The 24,517-nt window shown below is 37.3% G+C and overlaps 1 protein-coding gene across 1 annotated transcript; it reads left to right on the top strand.

Annotated features, from left to right (window-relative positions):
* The first annotated feature begins 417 nt into the window (after window positions 1-417).
* On the top strand, window positions 418-22,997 carry calb2a (calbindin 2a). The gene is made up of 11 exons (XM_028001091.1): window positions 418-677; window positions 4,450-4,526; window positions 4,609-4,698; window positions 7,438-7,518; window positions 10,638-10,694; window positions 13,750-13,827; window positions 16,016-16,071; window positions 16,211-16,250; window positions 16,519-16,572; window positions 20,603-20,671; window positions 22,282-22,997. Exons 1-11 carry the CDS (start codon window positions 584-586, stop codon window positions 22,396-22,398), a joined length of 813 nt encoding a protein of 270 aa, XP_027856892.1. The 5' UTR covers window positions 418-583; the 3' UTR covers window positions 22,399-22,997.
* The last annotated feature ends 1,520 nt before the right edge of the window (window positions 22,998-24,517 follow it).

Raw genomic sequence — 24,517 nt, forward strand, 5'->3', positions numbered from 1 at the left:
GTTATGTGGGTTAATCACCGTTGGCTGGGGGCTGTGTGGGAAATGTGATTAGTGTGTGAAGCCCTAATTAAGTCTGAGAAGACACACACGTTGGAGAGGAGCTGCACGCGTGCACACACCTTTAACAAGAACGCGGGGAACATAGAGGTCTCGTGCGCGCGCGCGCGGACCAGATCAAAAAACACCGCGTCCACAGGGGAGCTGCTGCAAAGGAAAACTGATGCAACAAGAGAACAGTTGATCCATCTGCGTCTTCAGCACACATCATCCTGTCCACTGCAGTCCTATCGCAAAACTGCACGCAGCTTGGCTGCGCACACGCGCACGGAGAGAGGCGCTGACTCAGACGGATGGATGCTGCCAGCGCGCCCCCAGCGGCCGTGCGGCGCCGCTGCCGCCCCTGCGCCCGCGTTAAAAAGCGGCGGGGCGGCGAGCAGGGGCCACAGTGTGGAGTTTGTTTCAGCCGGAGACACCGAAAAAGTTAGCAGCGGATTTTTTCCCCCCTCTCCGTCACTTTTTCATCACTGGTGTCTGACCTGCAGCAGCGTCCCACAGGAGCGGCATCTTCATCACCTTCATCATCATGGCAAACAAAGCACAACAGCCTCCTCACCTGCACCTGGCCGAGGTCACCGCGTCCCAGTTCCTTGATATTTGGAAACATTTCGATGTGGACGGTAGGTTTCCTTTTTCTTGTTGTTCTACGGGAAGTTTTATAAAAGGCAACATCTTAAAAAGAATACGTTTATCATAAAAAAAATAGTTTATTGTAAACAATAAATGATAAACTATCTTCGATTGTGCTGTATTATAATTAGGATGAAATTACGACCTAGGAATAGAACCTGAATATGTGATTAGATTAGACTGGAATGAAATGGATTGACTTACAGTTAACTGGATTGTATTTATCTGCTTGTGATTTTGATCGTTTGCAAATTGCTGGGCGCCTTGAAGTGACATTTGTCTTAATTTGGCCCGCTAAATAAACTCAATTAAACTGAATTGGACGACTGCACCCAACTTCAGGTTTAGAAGGGATAAATCAGCCAAAAGATCTTTAAATTAAGACACTTGTAAATTTTACTCTAAGTTAAGTATATTAAAAACTTTTTAAAAGTACTCTCAATGGTTTTTCAGGGGGAAAGTGGAAAAAGTGTTGTAAAGAAATTTGCTGAAGTGGCGCAAAATGATATAATATTTTACCAATCTAAAAAGTGCACGTCTGATTTTAGAACAGTCTGTTGTTTAAGATAAACGCATTTCTTTATTACAGTAACATTTTTAAGCATGTTGTGTGACATAACTGTGAAAATAGCTGAAAAATGTGGTGATTTCGAGATTAAACCCGATTAAAAGGTTTTTGTGCCATTGCCTCTGATTTGCGCAGCCTGTGCGCATTTCGGCGAAGTCCTGTTGGTACATGAAGTACTCCCCGATGTTGGTGTTTTTCATTTCATCATAAGCTGTACTTCGGCTTTATGTTTCCAATTATAGATGTTTCCTTTATAGACGTTTGCACATCAATACGTTTTTTTTTATTATTATTATTTGTTTTTGGTGTGCAAGTTGTTGGTTCTGTTTCCTTGAAGTTGAGTTCCATTCCCAGACTTCTTGCATGGAGATTGCGTTCATGTTATCATTTTTTGGGGGAATTCCAATTTACCATTGACCAAAAACATGCATGCATGGTGAATTATACACTCTCATTGCATAATTGTGCCTCTATGTTTGAATGGTGAATTCTCCTCTTGCCTACTGACAGCTGAAAATGGGCAACAACCATTCCCAACGCTGCAAAATGACACTGTTATGAAAATGGTTGAATAAATCTTTAAGAGCAATTTGTCAGGCGCTTGTTGTTTCATGCAAGAAGAAATTTTCATAAGTTTTTGCATTCACCAAAATGGACTCCATCACGGCGACCACACATGCACACACAGATCCTTTTACATCTACAAATTTGACTAATTTCTTGCTAGATCTGTCTACTTTGTCTTATGCCTCTCTGCCTGCAACACCAAATGTGCATGAATCCATAAATAGTTTCCTTTGTCTTGTGGTTAACAATAAATTTGTTAACCACATTATAGTGACAATGCGATGATGCTTACACTTATTCATAGCCAGGAGTAGATGCATTAATTGACTTTCTTTAAACTGATTAATAGAAGCTTTTTCGTATATTTAAAACACACTAGATAACTGTACTGTTAATTTGATTAAGACGAAGGCAGGACAGAGCTTCTTTTTCACCTATATGCTGTGAAAAATAAATAATCACCACTAAACAGACTGATCTGAGTCAGATTCCTGTCAACTCGCTGATGTTCCAAAAACACATCTGCAAATAGGTGCAGCAAAGTAAGGGTGCTGCGCCTATTTGTTTTACACACTTGTACTCTAGGGAATTTGCTGTCTGTGCGCTCATTTTTGATGCCTGCACACAAGCGGAAACCTTTTCCGCTGGGAAATCAAGTTAGGATGAGAAGCTGGTGGAGGCTCTCAGCAGCTGAGCTTCACCCCAATTTCTCCATATGAGGGCAGAGAAAGTTATTGGTTTTACTTCGTGGGTCAGTTGGATTGGGCAGATACCAGTCCGTCCCTTCCAGGTGCCTCGACTTCTTCATAGCTGTTTTACATAATTTTGTTTTGCAACGAGCCACTTTGCAAAACAAAAGTGAGGAGTGAGCATCCGCAGATTTGGCTGCGGGTGTCTAATTTCTGCTCTCATTACTGGAAGTGTTGCCTGGCTCCACAGATAGAAAAGAGGACTAATTTGTTTGTTCACACTGAGTAAACATCTCCAAGTTGCAGATAAAAATACACAGGAGGCGAAGCATTCAGAGACGATGGAGGCACATATTCCCTCGTTGGCACTGGGATCAAATCTCAGCTGGATTGCGTCTCTTTTGCAGCTCCTGTGTACTGCGCCCCTCTCATCTTTCTCTGCTGTTATCCATCAGGCCTTTTCACTTCAGCTCCTTCAAAGCAGGGAAAAAAAATTAAACAACTGCTGTTCACTTAGCTAATTTTAGAGCATTAGCCGTCAATTATTTTTCAGTGGCCTGTAAACGGAAACTGAGAAAGCAAAGTCTAGCTGAATTTACCCAAGACAAAACATTTGAATGAATGGAGCTTTGCTCTGCTTTGAAAGGCAAATGCAGGTTGAATTTGCTTTTAATATTCACTTAGTGTGCACACCTGCCCTCTTGGTAGGTTGAATTGTGTTGTGGGGTATGTTTTAGCATCAAAACTAGAAATAAAACCTCATTTTCAGGGTCTCTGGAGGCCCTGGTGACGCAGAATCCTGTAGATCTTTTTTTTTTTTTTTTTTGCAACCAATAGGGATTTATCCAGAATGACTAAAATCTGGAATATGAAGTGAGTTGGCATACTCTCACATAGATGCATATAACATCACATACCGATATGTTATTCAGCTGCAGTGAGTTGGATCTGAACCAATCACAGCACACAAAACTTTAAAGGTTATTATTCCTTACACTACATTCATCAAGTCAATGACAGGTTCCCTCAGTATAAGCCTCCAAATAAATTGGCTTGTTTGATTGTCTTCACATCCCTCTGTTTAATTACCAAGCAGGACATTTCGTTCTAAAGCGCTAAAGAAAAGCTCAGCGGCAGCACATCACTGTCCCACCTATCAAAAAAAAAAGAGATTTTATTCATGAGTTTTGATAACATCACAGGCACACACACACGCCCGCACGCCAACACGCACACACACATTGATATACACAGAACAAAGGAAGCTAAGATGTTGGCTGGATGAAGAAAGGAAAAGTCAAATGTAAAAACAGCAGAGAAAGACAGCGAGCCGGAGCAAGAGGAAGTGGATGGCATAATCATCTTTGTTGGAGCTTAATGAGGCAGCTCTGCCTTCCAGGGTTTTATTGAAGCAGCTAGTCACATCGTTTGGAGCCATCTGTCCAGCCATTCAGCCTCGCCTCCTGATAGAATATTGGCACAGGTTTCCATAATACCTTGGTAAAGCAAATCAGACCGATTTGTCCCTAGAATGGATTCTGTCAGAGAATCAGACCACTAGGAATGAGAATGAAGCAAGATAAGGGAGGGAGAAGATTAACTTTTTGGCCCTGTGAGATAAGGATCCAAGAAATATGATTTAATTCAATTTAGGATAATGACCAAGAGACTAAAAATAGTCATTTTTACCAACTTGGTTGACTGTAGGTGGCTGTAATTTAGCTTTAAATAATAAAATAGCTGATGAATTAGTCCATTATTTCTGTAGTTGCACAAATTTATATCCACAGAGGAGGTTATGTATCTTAATTTTCCAAACTTTCTATTAAAAGACGACTGACCTCATCTGCATGACATAAAGCCCTGAGAACACACAGAGCTGAAGGAGTGATCAGGTTGATGTAACATGTTGCCAGTAACACCTGGGTTTCTCTTCAGGAAATGGATACATCGAGGGGAAGGAGCTGGAGAACTTCTTCAGGGAGCTGGAGACGGCTCGGAGAGGAGCAGGAGTGGTGAGTTCAAGGAGAACTAGATCAACAAAGATCTGCACGATCATAAAAGTTTTGTTAACATAACTGTATTAAATGTTTCCAGGACCCAACAAACCCCACATTCAGAGAAAGGATGAAGGAGTTTATGCAGAAGTTCGACAAGAACAAAGATGGGCGCATCGAGATGTCAGAGGTATCAGTACTGAGAGACAAATGAGAAAAGTTTAAGCCAAAGAAACTCAAACCAATCTGTAGCTTAGTTCAGATATGGTTGCATTTTTTTGTCACACTTACTTGTTTCAACATTATCATTAAACAAAGTTTAATATTAGGCAAAGACAACTTAAGTAAATAAATAGAAAATGTTGTTTTCAAATTTTGATTTGATCTAAATCATGAATTAGTTGCAACCTCATCTGTAGAGACAAGAAATAAACTCTGTCTGACAACATGGAGTAAGGAAAACATACATTAGAGAAATTTAAGAACCGATGAGAAATAAAGTCTATAAGTCTTTAAGGTCTATCAGCCTGGAAAGAGCTTGAAATTTAACATCAGTCCCTCTCCATTCATTTCCTATGGAACGTGAGTCGACAATCTTTTGCCCTCTTCTAGTCAAGCAACCGATGACATTCAGGCGTGTGAAATTTGTGTAGGTCTTGTACACATAGACCTGCACAAGTGGGCTTGCAAAGCTACACAAGAGAAATGAAAAATATTCAATCTTTGTCTTCGCATGGCACTCCAACCTATCAGCGAGGGTTTCACTGACTGGCCAATGAGATGAAGGTAGGTTACACACTGCAGTCAAATACTGCAGGCCCTGCAGGCTACTAAAAAGACCAAAAAAAATTATTTATAGGAAAGTTATAAGCTGCTTCCTAAATAGAAAACCAAAGATCCATCTCACATTTCACAAAAACCATCCTGACGACGACTGAATACTTAAAAAAAAAATATTCTGTGGACTGACAGGAACAGAGTAGAACTTTTTGGAAGATGTATCCTGTTACATCTTGTGTCAAATTGATAAAGATGTTCAGAAAAAGAACATCATAGAGAAAGTCAAACATTTTGGTGGTGTGATGGTCTGGCCAATGCTTTGCCAATATGGACAACTTTCTGTAATTGGTGGAACCTCTACCAAGAACTCCTGATGGAGAATGCCCAGCTATTGGTTTGTGAACCTAAACTCAAACTTGCTTGGGTTAAGCAGCAGGATATTGACAAAAAAATAAATAAATTACTCTAAAGGTTTTGGAAGGGACAAGTCAAAGTCTGCAGTGTAACCTTAAACAGACTATTCATGCTCGCAAACTTTCCAGTGTGGTTAAAGTAAACAAATTATGCAAAGAACTGTGGGCCACAATTTCTCCACACTGATACAAAACTCATCGACGGATACCACAAATACGTAATAACTGGCACGACCAGTTATTAAATTTAAAGATTTTATTTTCCACACAGATCTTAGATGGTTTGGATAGATTTTATTTTCTTCAAATAAAAGAATTCATCATTTGAAAACTGCTTATTTTGCTGTCTCAGATTCTCTGTGCCTGATATTTGATAACGTGAAACTCTTAAGTGTGAAAAAAAACAACAACAAAAAAAACTGAAGAAATTTGTAAGGAGGCAAAACAATACCGACTACTATCATTCTAACTTCTAGTGATGTCCATTTTACAACATGTGATGGGGAAAAACATTATGGCTCAATATTCAGTAGGAACCGAGGATCTGTTTTACATAGAGTGTGTAGTTTTTTCTATAAATGAGATTACTGCAGTGCATATTTGAATGTAATGCTGAGATTTAACTTTAGCAGCACGAACAAGCGTATGTGTTTGGCATTCACAGAATCATCCTGAAATCTGAAAAAGAGAAAACATTCAGAGCGCCTTTTAAGCATCATCATAAATGCTTTAGCTACATCCATCAGCTGTCAGTGGAAAAAAAGCTGCTGGGTGTTGATCACTGATTGGACCAAACTTTTTATGTTATGGCCAAAGGGTTAATAAACATCAAACATCAATGTTTATAAAAGTAAAAGTGAGGTACTGGCTTTATTGGGAGAATATCTATATGGGCACAATTACTGGGCAGTTATTATTGTGCATAATTATTACTCAACTCAAAATAAGAAACACATTTTCCCATCGCAGTTAATTTGCATCTTATTTTCTAAACATGTTTCTTTCAACCCTGTTGACTACTCGCAAGGAAACGTTTAATGATTCTCTTATCTTATCTCGTTACCTTAGGCCTCACCCTCCCTCCTTACTCAGCGATGATTAAATCCGTTAAGCATTTATTTTATCCATCTGAAGTTAGAAAATATCCTTGAAATGATGATATGGGCAAAATCCTCAAGTGCCTAATTATTGTGCACACAGTGTGGTTGCATTCAGTTTTGCATAAAAATACAATTTTCATGAGACAAACAGATACCATCTTCAATAATCAGAAGGCGAAATATGTTTTTCTATGTGACGATTGTGAGAAACTATTTCTTTTTAAAAAAGAGAGAACCCATTATTTGGGGCTTAAAAGGCTTGTTGGTGTATTTTCCTGCGGTATTAGCAGGAGCTTTACCTTGCAGACAGTGAATTCAGATTTAGATTCAAAAAGATGTGAGAAAGAGATTCTGAAACATCAATAAAGCCGTCTCTCGTCAGGAAAATTAATGGAATGTTCAATACGCCTGATAAAGATCCACAGTAAAGTGTTTTCCTGAATATGCTGAAGGAGTATTTCAATAAATATTCCCATCGAAGACATGGCCCAGCTTCTGAGGTTATGCTTTTTTATTATTTATTCCTTAGTTGCCCATTTGAGGCTTTGCAGACAAAAAGCTCCCCCCTCTCTCTCTCTTGTACTACACCATCTTGTGCTCACCACTGCCATTTTACTGTCATTTTTTTCTCTCCAGCTGGCCCAGATTCTTCCCACTGAAGAGAACTTCTTGCTCTGCTTCAGACAGTTTGTCAGCTCCAGTGCCGAGTTCATGGCGGTAAGAGAGTCTTTTGAGTTTTCTACCTGGACATGATGATCTTTTTTTTTTTTTTTTTTTTTTTTAACACAAAAAATACACCTGCCCTTAATGGTCAGTTCTTGTCAGTTCTTTAGGATTTTTTTTTTGCACAGAACCCTCTTGCTCTATTAAAATGATTGTTAATAAGAGCCAACATACTTCAACCAATCAACACTGTAAGTTGAACTCAGTCAGCTGTAGACAGACGGCATGTTCTCGCTATCCAGCAGCTAATGTCATAAAATAATTCCCTTCAGATAGATGGTGTGCCAATTAGCAGCATAAAGTGGAAGACTTTGAATTTAAAAGACACAGACTGTCGCCTTCAATTGCACATGACTGCACATGTCTTAAAGTTGTATATTTTCTTTTTTAATTATCTAAGTTGTACTCAGAGTCAGGTGAGCGCAGACACATCACAAAGAGGGACTCGGAAAAAAAATGGCAGAGCCATAAAAGAGGCATACACGTGAGGAACAATAATGTCTTGTTTCTCAAATTGTGGCACGTGTAGTACTTGTAATTGTATACAATTATAGTAGCGGCTACATTAAATCAGTTACTCACGGCACTACATGGTAAACGTGGTTCTTCAACATTTTATTGCATTTTAAAGCTATTGTCCAGGGTTTGTGTTTAAAAGTAGATCTGCTGCGTCTGGACAATCTTCAACTCCCATCACCATACTGTCCTGTACGAATAATTGGTAGAATATACGTAGAGTTTTAAAAAAAAAAATACTCTATAGCAGGAAATGTGTGGACAGGGGAGCCCCATCTGGTACCAGAGTAAGGCTGATTACAGTATTCAGTGAGAAAGTACAAAAACATAAACAACCTCTTTATTTTACTGAAGCCGTTTAAGGACATTGATGTCCTAATCTTGCAACAAAAAACAAAAAAAAAACTAGACAACAACATTTTACACTTGGTCATTAGGCTGAAGAGTAGAGTTAAATGTCACCCCTCACAATGTGGATGTTTATGTTGATAGACTGGCATGATTTGAACCAGCGAGACTTGGAGAACTTGGGCCATATAGAAGGAGTTCTGGTCTAAGTAATTCAAAGAAGTTCTTGGCCAATTAGTATCAAATGTCACTTCCTTGCAGAATGAGGAGACCTTCTAACAATACGGATCCTTATTAGGAGAAGAAGGATGAGCCACCTCATCTTTCTAATAAGTCAACCACTCGAGCCGGCCTCGTTCTGCAAGGAAGTGTCGTATCTGAAAGAGGTCAGCAGAGAGGAAGCTGAGAATGACAGCAATGTTTTTGGCTTTAAAGGAGTTCTGTCCCACATTCACACCTATTTGCCAATTCGGCTCTGCGTCTGCCTCCTCTCTGGCTTGACATCATCTTCCCATGTTATAATGGTCCTTATGTAAAAACTGCCTAAAGCTCAGTGCACACTGTCTGCACAGTGTGAAAGCTATTATGGCTGTGCCACTATATGATGGAAAATACCAGATTACTTAACATGTTATTGTAGGAAAATTGTGCATGGCATCAAGCAGTTACTAAACAGCAAGATACAGCTGTTAATGTTTATTATTTGTGTCAGACGTTTAAAAGAGAGCGAGAATGGGGATAAAAGTGAGACAGCGACCAAAAGGACATTTGAAGTGTTAAAACTCTGGCTGGATGTCTCTCAAGACAATCGAAGAACTTAGTTTAAATTTGTTTTGTTAGGAAAAAATTCAACCAATTGTACAAAAATGACAACGAATCAATCACAAGAACACATAAAAGTACCTGGACTAAAACTTTCAGAGCTATAGTTCTTTAGCTCACTGGGTCAAGATGGCCAGCTTGAAGTCAGGAGGTTCCCATGTCAGGCTACAGTATTCTGAAACCAATATTGGGAGATTTTGAGGTGGGTCTTTATAAAAAATCTAAAAACTCTATTTAAACATTGAAATCTTTCACTTTCAGACCAGATACATCCCAATTTTAGCCTCAATTTCTCAATTTTTCCAAGTATTTATACATACCAAGCATAAAATTCTCATTGTTTAAGTTGCTCTAAATCACCTTTATTTGTATACAGAAAAATAAATCCTAAAACATTTCTATTAGTCAGACAGTGGAGTTACCATTCATACTCAAAGCCTATAAAGGGAAAGTTTCATTTCTTAGAAACTACTTAATATAAAAATGTCCCCAGTTTGAGTGCTGCTCTAAATTTTTCAATAAGAAACCACCAGTGGAGCAACAGAAAGGGCTTCCAAGAAACTAACACAGAATATTTAATTTTCATGAAGCACCTCATGAGAGCACAGTTGGATAAAATGGCAGATTTTATGTTAGACCCGTTTGCATTGAAAGAGCCGAGGCTATTAGAAACCAATTACATGTGTGGGTCCTCGCCTGTCGTGTCACACCAAGAGGAAATATTGAAGTAAAGGGAGGAAAATGAAGGGGAGTGAAGGTATGGAGGAGAACGATATAAAGGGCAAGTGAGAGGGAAAGCTGGAAAAACGGGGCCGTAAATGAAACGCTGATGAGAAGTTGAGGGGTTAGAGTTTTTGAACATCGTGGAGAGGGGGATTAATCAGTCTTTGTTGAAGGAAGAGAGGAGGGCGGGAGGGGGCGTAAAGGTTTTTAAAGGTTTAGAATGAGGAAGCAGAAACTTCTATTTTCAGAGTCATATATAATGGATAGCACCACTGTAGCTCCTCTCTGCAGAGCTCAGAGGAGGAGCAGAGAAGGAGGAGGAGGAGAAGCCATCCATCTTTGATAAGGAGCCCTTCTTTGGACAGGGACAGCTGCTAGATTAAAACATTCATTAAAATGTCTTTCTCTTTCCTCTCTTTCATGTTGCCCCATGCCCTGCATGTGGGCGATAGGGATTGTATTGGAAACAGTGTGATTACAGTAATGGCTGAGGCTTTTCAAATCGTCCCCTCTGCAACGATTTATGCTCTTCTGCGCTAGAGAAAAGCAAAACCCTTGGTGCACAAGTGGGGGGGGAGAGAAGGGGTCGATCAGAGAGAATTTATTCAAACAGAGGAGATGCAAAACACTGTGGAGATGAATTTCTCTGCATCAATGCTGGGAAAATCCTTTCAACTAAAAACATTTGTTTTATTTTCTCTCAGGCGTGGAGGCGATATGATACAGATCGCAGCGGCTACATTGAAGCAAATGAGCTGAAGGTAAATGGATATGCTCATCAATACATTAAAATCATTGAGAAATAGTTCTTATCAACAACCTGAAAATGGTTTAGTGTGTTTATTCATATTCCTCCATTGTCATACTTATGCTTTGTTTTTTTCCCCTTCCCTCCTTCACTCACTGTTATTTCCACATGACCAAACATTAACAGGACTCTAAACTGTAATCATTTAGAGGGACTTCTTCTCATAATGCTTTTGTTATTCTTAATTCCTGCTTCAAATGTACTCATCATGTGTGAATGTATTTATGTATGTTTATGTTGCACGCCGCTTCTGCATGTTAATGCATGTTGTTCGCACAAATAAACACAAACTAAAGAATGTGTCACAACATAGTCTGTAACATTTTTCTGTGTCGTTATAATTTTTTTTTCAGTTTGATTGAAACAACGTTAATTTACACAGATTTACACAGTAGGTAAATTATAATTGCCTTGTTGCCCCAAAGCAAACAAGAGCATATGATTACATATATGAAATTTGATTATGATTTTTTTTTTTAATTAAGAACAGTTTACAAGGTCAAAGCAAGCTCTCAGGGGATTATTTTATTTCTCTGAACCCAGGTGTGTCATAGAGACAGTTCTGTGCACTCATGGGACAAAAATGCTTTCCCATAAATATACGACTCCACTAACACTCATGACTCTGTGCTGAACCTGGTCTCACATGCATGACTTTTGGGAGTAATTATACCACAATAGATCAGACAAATTATTAGATGAGTTAGTTGAAAATGTCATTTACCAGCATGGTGTAAACTCTGAAGGACCAGTCCTCCTGTAATTAGGAAGAAATATAGAAAGAAATAAAAGCTTGACAAAAGAATCACTTTCCCAATATATAATTTAATAAGTGAATTAATCTTACATTAAAAACAACAAAAAGGGGACTTATTCAGTCATTGGTCAGTAAATCAGACATATGGTAATTAGATATTTTATTTAAATCTTTATTTGTTACAATTTATCTTTAGCATTTTTGTTGGCAGTTTTATCTATATGCAATTGAAGTTTTGGTAGCTTGTTAGCCTAGATGCTAACTTTATTTTTGATAGTAGTACATTAGCCTAGCTGCTAATTGCTTTTTGGTGCTTGGATCAACTCAAGTGTTTCAAAAGGGCAAAGTGACAACCTTGTTGTAACTGAGAATATGTAATTCTGATGTAATTGACTTTTAAATTTAATTTGTGTGCAGGTTTCTTGAACTAGCACTGGTGAAAAAGTGACAAAAATCATATGTGGCAGGAGTTTAAATAACATCAAACACAGCTAGGTTCACACTCCAATTTTTTCACAATTTCATTGATTATATTTTCTAGCTTACATTAATTATTCCTGGTATATATAACCACTCCACTGAATTTAAGCATTTCTGCTCCATTGAGTCAAGCTGGATGCAATGTGCCTATTGTATCACTAGATGTCACTGCATGAAACAAATCGCACCTTTAAAAGAAATTGAATTGCATAAACATATTTTAGTTACAGTATTTTTGTCTTTATTGTTCTTTTTTAATTTTTAATTTAATGCATCTCATGACTCAAATTATGTGAGGAAACTTCACTGAGGATATGAGATGCAAGATCTTGGAGCATTATGAAAATAACGTAGAATAACTTCTTCCTAGATTTGCAATGATCCGAAGCAACTCAACACATACCCAGTACCTTATGCCATTGGCTGGGTGATGCATTGAGATCGAAAACATTCTCACTTCATCCCAACTCATTCCCTTGTTGAGAACATGGTGAAGGAGGACTTGCCTAATCAAATCACATTTTCCACATCTCAATACATCAGTGCCTGCGGTATTTCACCTTTGATCTACTAAGCATCCATTATCTTTGTAAAGAGGAGTCCATACACTGTAACCCTGCCCTAATATCTCCCTCCATGAAATCGTCAATAGTCTGTTCTTGCTCATAGTCATATAGCATCCTACATTTACTGTCTTGTGAGAAGGAATCGCTCTCCTCACCTTTCAAACATACACAAAGGTAATTGTCATCAAATGCGATCAGCAACCTAAGGTTTGTGATCTGCTTTATGTGTTCTTTTCATCAATCTGAACCCACACATCATGGCAGTTTCTACTCTGCTTACAGCATAGCCAACAGAAATGCCTGCTCGACCCAACTTTGGTTTTAAGTTTAATCTACTGAATGCGACACAGGCTGAATATTTTAGCTGCATTTTTTTAAAAATCCCACTAGTTCTTTTCAATATTCGTTTGTAGCAATGTAAGCCTACGCTATAAGTGAAGCAAAAACAGTTAACCGGTTTACACAGGAGACTTCAGTGGCTGATCCAGAGGAAATTCCCCAGAGCTATTTTTCCTCCCCATCGGGTGTCGATTTAGATGCAAAAGGTGTTGCAGATTATGCAAATGTTATTTACCTCAACACCTCTTTTACAATGTTGGCTGAAATGTTATAAAAGGGCATGCTATTCACTGGGGAGCTGTGCCTTATTGGGGTCGACGACTGACATGTGCAGATGCTGCTTGGGTTGTTTCCAGTGTCGCATTTCTTCCAGCTGACCAGGTGCAGATGAGTTACTCAGGTGTGGCTTTTTGAAAGCTGTGGAAAATTGCAGATGAGATGCCAGGCGCCAGACATGCGTCTCACCACATAATTGAGAACAGGCATGGAAAATATTGAATCATGTGATACAATACGTTCAGTGTGAAGCTTCGTGGCTTAAAAGACTGCAATACTGTCTTTGCAAATACTTTTTAAACCAAAAAAAAAATTAAATAATACCATTTCACTATTTTTTGTCATGTATTTAATGGCTATGTCTTCATTCCTTCTTTTGCTTTAAGCTTTATTTCATAAATTATCTTATGATGCATAAGATGCTATGGTTTAGATGGCACTTTTACATTTCAAAAACTGTGTGAATTAAAATTCAGGGTAAACAAAGCAAGTTGTTGTTGTTTTTTAAATCTTAATATTTTGCTAATGTGATGATAATGAGACGGATCATCTTTGGTTTTGTTTTTCTCCTGATCTGCATCCATGTATAGGGCTTTCTGTCAGACCTGCTGGAAAAGGCAAACAGACACTATGATGACCAGAAGCTGCAGGAGTACACACAGACCATAGTAAGACTTTCTTTGTCTCATGTGTAAATACACATACTGTTTTACTCTTCAATTTACAGTGGAACTGCACAATGTTTTTAGCTCTATAGCACAAAGGTTTCAAGTTTGACCATAAGTGAAAATTCTTTCAAAACATATATTGACTTTCTACAGGAGTTTTCTCAAACGACTGTAAACAGTCCGAATCAAATTTATTTTACATATTGAGCTTTTCCTTTTGTTTGCTGTTTTATTTTGTTGATAGACCAACACAAAGTTGTGTATCATTGTTAAGTGGAAGGAAAAGAAAAATTGGTTTTCAAAAATGTTTTACAACTAAAAGAAAAGTGGTGTACATTTCTAGCTATTCCTTTTTAATTGTAAAACTCCTAATAAATCCAGCACAAATCCAACACACCCAAATGCATTCAAACACCTACTTAGTAAATAGAGTTCCGATGTGTGTAATTTAATCTCAGCATAATTCATCAGTTTTGTGAAAGGCTTTAGAGGTTTGTTAGTGATCTTTTAGTGGACAAACAGCTCCATGAAGAGGAAGGGACATATTACACACACCAGGGATAAGATGGTTGAGCTGCTGAAAGTGGGATCTGGTTCTAAATGATTTCCTAAGCTTTAAAAGTTCACCAGAACATTTTTTAATCTGTCAAAAAAGACATGATTGTCCTGCTAAACTGACAGGTTGAAAAAGGAGAACATTAACCAGAGAATCAGCAAAGAGGTTCTTTGTAGGCAGAATAAGGGCAAAACTTTGTGCATGGACGGGAACTCGCTCTGCACATCATGTTGAAGACCCATTCCCATGGAGACACTGGGTTGGAAGCATCATGCTGTGTGTTTTATTTAATTTTTCAAAAGGACAAGGAAACTAGTTAGAGTTGATGGGATGATGGGGGACAAGGGAATATTAGAAGAAGACTGATAAGAGGCTGGAGAAGACTTGGGGCTGAGGTTGAGGTTTGACTTCTAGCTGAACAGAGACCCTAAACATAAAGCCAGAGCTGTAGTGGAAGGGTTCATAGATGCTCTTCAGGAAGCCTAAATAAGGTAGAGCTATTTTACAAAGATGCCCGATTAAATATTCAGTCTCTAGTTGTATAGAGGAGATACAGACAGCATGAAGACTATAAACTGCAGCAGGAAAAGAAGATTTATACAAATGCACCTTTTTGTAAAACAACTAAAATTAAAAAATCATATATCCTTGTTCTTCAACTTCAACATTATGACCTACTTTGTGCTTGTCTGTCACAAAAGTGAGCATAACATCACAAAATGAGAAATAATTCAAGGAGTGTTTCTACTGTCCATCTGGTCTGCTGGACATCACAGATTTGCTGTTTTGGTGACAGCAGTGATGTGCAGCAGAGTGGTAGTGAGCCATTATTCTCTGCAGGATGTCTTCAGCCCAGATGCGGTAACATCTGCTTCTCAAAAACCCTGAAGCTAATCTGACTTTTACAAGAAATCTCCTCAATGCTCAGATAAGCCCATTGTTCCTCTATTGTTGCTGCAAAAGATTAAATCAACTGAGGATGTGTCTATTAATTTTCCACAACTTTAGTGCCACTATCTTACACATGTTGCTAGACCCGCTTTCACTGTAAAGACATACTACAGAGAAGTGAAGTTCATTTGAAAGAAAAGACTGAAGAATTTTAATTAACATCTTTCTGAACAAAAGGAGAAAATACTTATCTAGTGTTAAACATTGTCAGCAAAAATAAGGAGTGCTAAAATCAACTGATACAAAAAGAAAATTTACTTTTTTTAAATCAACCAGGCTATATTATACATAAAATCCCATTTCATCTAAAATGTTAATAAGGCCAAAATGGGACAATTCAAAACAATTAGTTTTGTATCAATTTACAGATAGAGTACAAATGCAGATAATTGAATAACTAATTTGGTTAACATTTGAAAAAGTATTAAAAAGTCATCTTTTGGCTTAGACTTTTGCACTGTACAGAAGGTCCCTCAATCTTCTACAATGTTGTACAGTTTTTGGTCAAATTTAAATGAATAAAAAAACAAGCCAAGTAGGCATAGGCTATTAGTGTTTTTAAGCTGTTACAGCTGAATCATGTTTGCTCAATTTTACAATGACGTCAACTTCACTGGTTCTGCTTTAGATTTTATCCACAATTTATGTTTTAGTGCTTTTCATTTCTGTGTCGTTTTGTAGCTCAGGATGTTTGATCTGAATGGAGATGGAAAGCTGGGTCTCTCAGAGATGGCAAGGTAATATGCAGTTTTACTTAATTCAATTCCCAATATTAAAAGTTAAAACACATTTCCTCCTGATGTTCATTCTCTGGTGTCTGATTTAAATAATTAAGCAACCATTATGCCCGCTAATTAAATCCTTTTCTCCCTACAGGCTCCTCCCGGTCCAGGAGAATTTCCTTCTTAAATTCCAGGTATGGAAAGAAAAACCACCAGCACAGTGGTTGCCTCAAAATTGTTTCAATAACAACACCAATTTAAGAAATGTATAATTGAGTAATCTTTGTATGAACTGCAAAGTCTGTAGATAATTTATTTACACAATTACAGTTTTTCATCTATCTTAAGTTATCTCTAATTATTTATTTTTACATGTTAATAAGTAAGTAAGTCATTTATATATGCTCATGCAGAGTGTTTTTTGTTATTTTTTATATCTTTGTGTTCTGGGTCTTATTACAGGGTGTGAAGCTGACCTCTGAACAGTTCAATTCCATCTTCAATTACTATGATAAGGTAGGAGGCATTTGTTTTCAAGTTCCATTAATCGGTTTTATCAGGGGTGACGAGGTGGAAAATGTGGAAACTGCGATGTTATTTCTGTCATAATTAACCTACATTTTTCTGATGTCTGTCTTTCTTTACCTTTACATATAATGACTCCACCAATCTCTGTGAGCATTAGCATGTCAGCTAGGGAAGTTAGAGTCTAGCCATCTATCCAAATATACTAATGCTATGCAAAATGGGATTCGGTGGCACTTGAAATATAGCAGGCTAACAAATATTGGTAACAAACCACTACTTGTGGTTTCAGCATTAAACATGCTGATATCATGACAATGATAACTCAATATATTTGAATACCTCTTTTTATCTAACTCACAAAAATTGTTAGATGTTCTTCCATAGATTTTTTTAATAGGAAAAGTTGTGTTCATTAAGTCAGAAAATTGCTTCAATGTATTACTTCATGCATCATAAAGTTAGGATTCCAAATCCCAGTTCCTAAATTTCACCTAGATGCATCAGAAATTTTAATGAAAAATCAATTAAACGTTTAGATAAAACATAAAAATACTTGTTTAAACATTTTTCTATTTACTACCAGCTCTTTCATTGGGAAAAATTGTAAATAGCATAGAGTTTGGCTTGCAAATAGGAAACAGCTAATGCTTGTCAATAACATTTTAATAGCAAAACTCACTGAGGGCTCGTAAGAAAAATAAAATAAATAAATAAATAAATAATATGCCTCTATTAATTTAATTCATATTTAGCCTGCATCTGGCGACCAAGAAGCGCTCCTTAGCACTGTTCTCTTTTTAAGTGACAATGCTTCTGAAATTCCAGTAGGTCTTATAATTTGAAGCAAGAATCCTAAAGATATCCCAAAACTCTAAGTTCCTGCAGCCTGCAGGAACCCTGCCACATGCTCTGGTTGTTTACTTTCTGCATTTTCCCAGAGAAAATCCAGTGTGAACTGAGGCTGAATCATATATAGGAGGGTGTTAGCTGCGACTGAAGCCGCTTGAGCCTTGAACACAGAGGTGACTGCTGTTGAATGAAAGAATGCAGTTTATTTAAGTTCTGTGGGAATAAATGTTTGTATTCTATGTAAAAGCTGAGCTGTCCCTGCATCAACACATTTTGAATATTCTAGCCTGAGTTAAAATGCGTGTATGAATATTGCTTGTTTTGAGGCAGTTTGGGTTTTTTTGTTAAACTAATAAATATGCAAATTTCTTGTTTAAGGTCTTTTCGTCTACCTAGGGAAATGAGTTAGGGCAGGTGCACCTGTCCCTGTGCAAACAGCTCGTGGTTCTTCAGCTGTGGTTTACTTATATTCCAAAACAGAGGTAAATCTGTTGGGAAGGACAGCCGCGAGGGATATGATGCAAGGCAGAGGGGAGTGGAGCTTTACAATACAGCTGCTAAATCACTTTTATTGTTTATGGTTCGCTATCAGCCTTGTGAAGCTAGGGATGTGCTATTATAGATTGTAGAAAGGCTGAGTCAGGTTTTTGGGGAAATAAAGATTTCAATTTAATGTGACACGGCATTGGTTTTTGACTTGGCTCAATTCTTAGTTGTTGTGGGTGTTTTCCATATTCCTTATAGGTGTTATAAAAACTGGGATCTCAGATATATTTTACTCCTACCAGTGCTGGATCAGCTGCATTGATTTAACTAAGTCATGAAATCTTTAATGGTTCCTTTTGGAAACAAAGATTTTTGTTTGTTTGTTTGTTTGTTTGCTGTGTTGAGTACACTCACTGCAGGAAAACTACATAATACATCAGTTGTCTTAGAAATATGACATTTTCAAAAATGTAGAATGTTTTTATGTAAGGCTGCGAGCACACTGTTTCTTCTTACTTAAGTTGGCCCATATAAAAGTATCTAAATATCACAAAGTAGAGTGTATTTTGAAAAAAAAAAACAATCAAGATAAAATAAATGTTGCTTCCTAGCCTCATCTTGTTTGCTCACAACAGAACGGCCGTCACGCCTCCATTCCAGCTGAATTTAAACATTTCTTGCAGTATTATTATAGTAGGAATATACAGTCATTTTTCCATGACTATTTTATGGCATACAAAACAGTCCATGCCATAAAACATGGAATGTTTTATTACAAATAAATAAAAAAACATTTATTTGTAATAAATGTTTTTCTGTACGCGGTGAAAAAAAAGCCATAACCACCTGTTTAGCTGTTCCACTCCACATTGCTTGCTATACATACTTAAAAGTTTTGAAGTACATACTTAAAATTAATGGACGCATTTCCTCTCATGATAAATATAAATGCTGGCTGCTGCAGTCACTGGTGCTGAGTCTGTGGACTGGCAGCTGGACTCGTGTCTCAGGGCGCCCACATCCCTTCAAAATCCAAGATTTCCCACAGCGTAGACAGACATTCGGATATTTAATGTGACTGTGTTTCTCATAACTCTGCAGAGTGCCAGGTCCTTTATCCTTAAAGTGGGGAATAAATAGAATTCAAATTTTATTCCCCAAACCCTGTACACTTCAAACTGGCTGTGTCAACATCAAAGAGCATCTCTTTTTAAAGGCCTGGCAGGATTCGCTGCTCTGAAGTCATCTTGAGACTGAGCCCAGTTGAACAGATCGTGGTTCGATGTTGTTTGCCAAAGGCAGACTTCCAGTAACACAGACTTATCTCCTGGCCCAAAACCGTATAAGCACCACCGTGAGACATAACTCATTAATTAGCAAACAGGCTCAATATTGGCTTTGCAGCTAACCCTCTTCACATTATTGTGAATGGAAAGGCTGGTACATTCATGATTTCACCATAAAATCCTGAATGTGGCTGAGCAGAAAGTCTGGAGAAACAAACCAGTCAGAGCAAAAGCATGCAGAGAATAAAATATTTTGGGTCTCTCTTTGTCATGAGGGCCAAAATCATCAAGTTGAAAGCATTTACATTTACAGACCATTTTTTGTTTTTTACATCCTGAGATTTATTATTTTATTTGTCTGTTCAGAAAATAAACCAAAACAGAGTTTCTTGAAACAAACAAAAACTAGTTTGAGTTCTGCAATTTATTGTAGAACCAAAACAATTAGGCCCGACCTTGGCAGCAGATGTTTAAAATTAGACAATTATTTGACAAAAATAAAATGAGGCTTAAAAAAAAAGACTGGTCTAAAGACCTAAAATAGAAACTAGTAGATCTTTATCCAGTTACAATATGTCTAGTTTTAAGCTAATATATTTTTGGTCATCTCTTCGGAGGGTCTAAAATCCTAATTTCCAGGTGTGAAACGGATCTATCTCTGGATCTGTAATAGATTCGACTAAAGAAGCAGATACATATGCGACAACCTGCTGACAACAAGGCCAAAATATCCTAAAGGCCTAATGATTAGGACTTCAATGTGATATTTTGTTAAAATTGCTGTTTTTTGTTGAAAGAACACGGCTCATAAAAAACAAGAACATCTTTTGATGTGACAAGGAGAAAAAACTCACAAGACCTGACAAGAACAAACTCTTTTGTTCTTTTTTTTTTTGTTTGACCTTCATCTGTATTGATCATTGTAATGAGTTCACAGACATGAAGCTTACGAATAATTTATTTTATAGTGCTTTATTTGTCTTTTTTAATTGGTCATGCTACTTAGCTCGGTCTGCGCCGTTTTGTAGTTTGATATGTACGAGGATTTAAGGTTTCAGTGAAAAACATTGTGGGCTAGCAAAAGACGTAGCAGCATTTCCTCCAGCCTTTTTGATGTTGCGGTTCTTTAGTGGACAATAAACTTTTATTGCTTAAAAAAAAATAATTAGCCTCCTTCTCTTGCCAATGAATGAGTGAAGATAGGCGCCTCTACATTCACCCTGCCAGCCTAAATGGGATTAAGCTAGTGTAAAAAAATAAAAGGATAAATGAAAAAAATAATTAGCAAGAATGAGCATGCACGTTGTCACATTGTCTGGTTTGTCTTTGAAAACCTTTTCTGAATGTCTTGAGTTTAAAATACCCATAATGTGTTGTTTACTCTGATTCCTTGCCAGGATGGGAATGGCTACATTGATGAGCAAGAGTTGGAAGCTCTCCTACGAGACCTGTACCAGACCAAGAAGGTAAGAGATGGATAGGATGTCTTGCATTCTGTTAAGTGATTTAGGTCTATCAGTCCACACTGTGTCTGTGCACAGCTCAGCTGGCCATGCAAGTTCAAACATTAGCATAGACTTCAGGGTCATAATAACATTTCTCCGCCATCATTTTTCTTCCTAATATACTTAAAACTATGGTAAATACATTACCTCTCGCTACGCCTGTATAACTGAACATGCTGCATGTGATTCATATGTTTGAGTGCTCTGATCTCAGCGCTCCAGAAGCTCAGATCAAAAGCTTTACTGGTACCAGCAAGACATCCAACCTCATTAACTGTTTATCATCGGAGTCCAGGATTTGATGAGAAGAGCCAAACAAAAAAAATCAATTTTTAGAATTTCTCAGAAAACAAGAACAAGTACTTTCAAATAAAGTTTGATCAAAATTACAATAAAGTGATGAACATACATTCACCGTGCAGAGCTGCAGGTCTGATACATGGTTAGATTTGTAGATTTTCTCTCTGGGTCCTCTGATCTAAAACGTGTAGGCTAACTAAACTACAGCAATGCTAGAACTTGTAACTAGTTACTTACTGAGACCTCAGAGAACACACAGAACTTGCTCGAGGGACAATATATATATCCCTTATTGTCTACAGTGAGCCTGAGTTGGTTTAAACAATTTTCTATCTGAAAGATGCGCAATTAATAAAATTTCATTTAATTTCAAGCATTAACACTAAGGGCTAAAAACTGATGAGAGGCTTAGATTTCTGGCAATACCTAAAAGCTTCAGTTATTTTACATTTTCAAATTTCAAGCAGGCATTTTCATGGACACACAAATATGGTGTAAAACAGAGACAATCTGGTGAGTTTAGACATTTTGTTAACTTGCATACATTTCACAAACAGCTGTGTAGATTTCATCATTGTTAAAAACAATTAGATTTTTGATGGGCTATTGTTGAGATTATTCCCATGTACTGGCATTACATGTGGCATATTGTGGATTACAGCAATTCTGGTGGTTTTTGTTTGGATGCAGATGTAAAAAAGAAAAAAAAACTGAGAAAAATAGGTAAATTACCTTAGTAACCAGGCAAATACTTTAGTTTCTTAGTTAAAAATGTAGACGTTTTATTTTGACATTTTTCACATATTTATGTATAAAATGCTGGCGTTCACAGATTGCTAATAGTTTCTTGTATTTTTAGTAAAATGTTTTGAAATGGATTCAGTTTACATGTTGTTCAAGAGTGTTGGAGACTATTTAATATTTTCTTTTTCTTTTCAGAAAAGTTGCAAAATAAACCTGGTATTTAGCAAAAATGACAAGGGAAAAAAACCCTTTGAATCCAGAGAGCAGGAGAAAGGAAAAATGATTGTTTAAAAATTATACTTCATTAAGTTTTAGGTTTTTCTCAGGATCAAAAAGTTATAATTCAGAGCTCACAGCCTTACAGGGTCCAGTCTTAAGGGTCCTTTTTATTTTTTGCAACTTGAACCAGATTTTTTTGTTGTTGTCTTTTACTTTATGTGATATTAACGCTGCAAAGCAACAGTAAAAATATAAAATCAAACCAAAATCTTTCACATATGCCTGAATTCTTCCTTTTGTGTCCTCAGGATGTGGATGTGAATAATCTGATGGGCTACAAGGAGAGCATCATGAGCCTGTCCGATGGTGGGAAGCTCTACCGTGGAGAGTTGGAAATCGTCCTCTGCAGAGATCCAATTGTGTGACTTCTTCCTTCTCTCCATTTGCATATCTTTGTTTTTTCTCTGCCTGCCTTGTCTTCTCTTTCTCTCTCTCTCACCCATTTCCAGCTGAGTGGCAACATATGGTGCATGTGCCAGACACATCCCTTCCCCATTCATTTCCCCCAAATATTCCCATTCTGAAAAAGACAATATGATACGTGCACTGTCAGCACAAGATAGCTCTTCTTCTTTAAAGTCATAATTTGTGAATAATGACCTCTCAGTGCTGACCATCTACCTGTTTACTGTCAGCTTGTCCTAATTTACCACCTCTGACCTGATCCCTGTCCATGCCGTGCCTGAGATGCAAAAATTCGACTCCACAAAACAAACAAACCCTCAATCCTTGACCTGACTTCATTATCCAGATCATTTCCTTGCTCTGTCAGCTTTGCAGTGTACAAGCAAATATGCAGACAGATGTGGCTGATTGATTGCATTTAAATTCTGAATATTTTCCGTCTCCTGAAACCATTAAAACCCGTGTGTACCATTTCCCATGATATGATTTTCATTTTCAATGTTTGTTTTTGGCTGATGCTGTCAACAGAAGATATTAATAAAGTATCTTAAGATAAAACCAATTGTATTTCTTTGAAGTATTTGCACGTTTACTTTGTATAATCTTAGTTTAACCAAAGTACAGAGATTTTGAGGTTTTTAAACTGCAGGAGGGATACAGATAAAGATGTGTAAAACCACATAAAATAAATATTTTACTGATATATGGATCAGTTTTTCTGCATTGGAGTGCATAACATCAGAAACCTTTTGATACAGCAATATATACATATATTTTTGATGATCTCTAGTAATTGAAAATAGGATGTCACTGTTTTTTTTATTCATAGCTTAGCGAACCAAACCAACAGTAAAAAAGGTTGACAAAAATCTTTCTTTAATGGTCAACTCAATCCCCAAAACTAAAGGCTAAAGAAAACCTGTAAAAAAATAAAATAATAAAAATAATAATAAAAGACACCATAAAAGGGAATCAAGGACGATTTGGAGCCAGTATCAATTCAGGGATTAACAGGTATTAAATATGGCAATAAAAATAAATAAATAAAATTTGATACAATGAAAACACACTTTGAGCGCACCAAGTCAAATAACACCATTAACACATACCGGAGGCGTCGCACTGAAGGGTACAGATCAGTATTTCTGTGAATTTTAGTCAGCTGCGGTTATTATAAAGTCAAACAATAAGAAGTACTAAAGCAAAGCAGAAGAAGATCAACGATGGGACCCAGAATTATCTGCATTTATGTTGGGAGAGTCAACAAACCTGAACAGTATAAAAAAAAGTGTTGGATGGCATGCGTTAAGAGTGTTACTGACCAGATATGGTCTGATATGGCTGAAATTTAATGAATAAACGTTTTGCCTCTGACACCACCGCCATATATAGCACACTAAGCAGATTTTTTAGCCTAATAGTTTACAGAATGTGACCTCTTTCGTGAGTCCCTTAATGTTGCTAACAAAGTGGGTAAAACTTTCCCAAATAAACTTGTTCTACATTAGGAAAGAACAGGCAGCATGTTCACTGCATGCAAACAGTGGGTGTGACTATGTTAGAGCACACAAGCAGAACGAGAATAAAATTTTCCAATTTTCTACCTTAAAGCATCTCTTCAGTTTTTAAGGGCTGGATTAAATGCTGAAGGATTACGAGACAACTGTTCATCCGTATCCAAAGATTTAAAGGTAACCATTAAATGCTCACAGGCTCCATTTTCTATTTTCTATGGCTGCTGCAGTGATACAAATATTCACAGAAACACTCCCAGTTTGCAAATGTATCATTTGTTCAAATTTTCCAGTTGAGCTTCACTTAATATATCACTAAGGTCTTGTACTGAGTAGATGATGCTACAGGTTCATCCATGTAGGCTCAGTTTTGCCTGGTTTCCACTGAGCATTACTGCATGGGTCTGTATGGTTCGGTGCACTATTTCATGGTCTGGCATATTCAGGAGAGCATTTCCACTTCCAGCTGGACTCTCAATGGACCGACAGTCAAACCCAAAAAGCTAACATTGCATCATGCTGTGGTGACAACAAATGTGACGCAATAGTGTGTCTTGTGATTGTC

The sequence above is a fragment of the Xiphophorus couchianus genome, chromosome 2 (genome assembly GCF_001444195.1).
Source record: "Xiphophorus couchianus chromosome 2, X_couchianus-1.0, whole genome shotgun sequence".
In the NCBI taxonomy this organism is placed as follows: Eukaryota; Metazoa; Chordata; class Actinopteri; order Cyprinodontiformes; family Poeciliidae; genus Xiphophorus; species Xiphophorus couchianus.

Coding starts and splice junctions, on each gene's coding strand:
- calb2a (XM_028001091.1), top strand. CDS start 584: ATGGCAAACAAAGCACAACAGCCTCCTCACCTGCACCTGGCCGAGGTC. Junction 16,072..16,210: donor GGTCTCTCAGAGATGGCAAG/GTAATATGCAGT, acceptor TTCTCCCTACAG/GCTCCTCCCGGTCCAGGAGA. Junction 16,251..16,518: donor ATTTCCTTCTTAAATTCCAG/GTATGGAAAGAA, acceptor GTCTTATTACAG/GGTGTGAAGCTGACCTCTGA.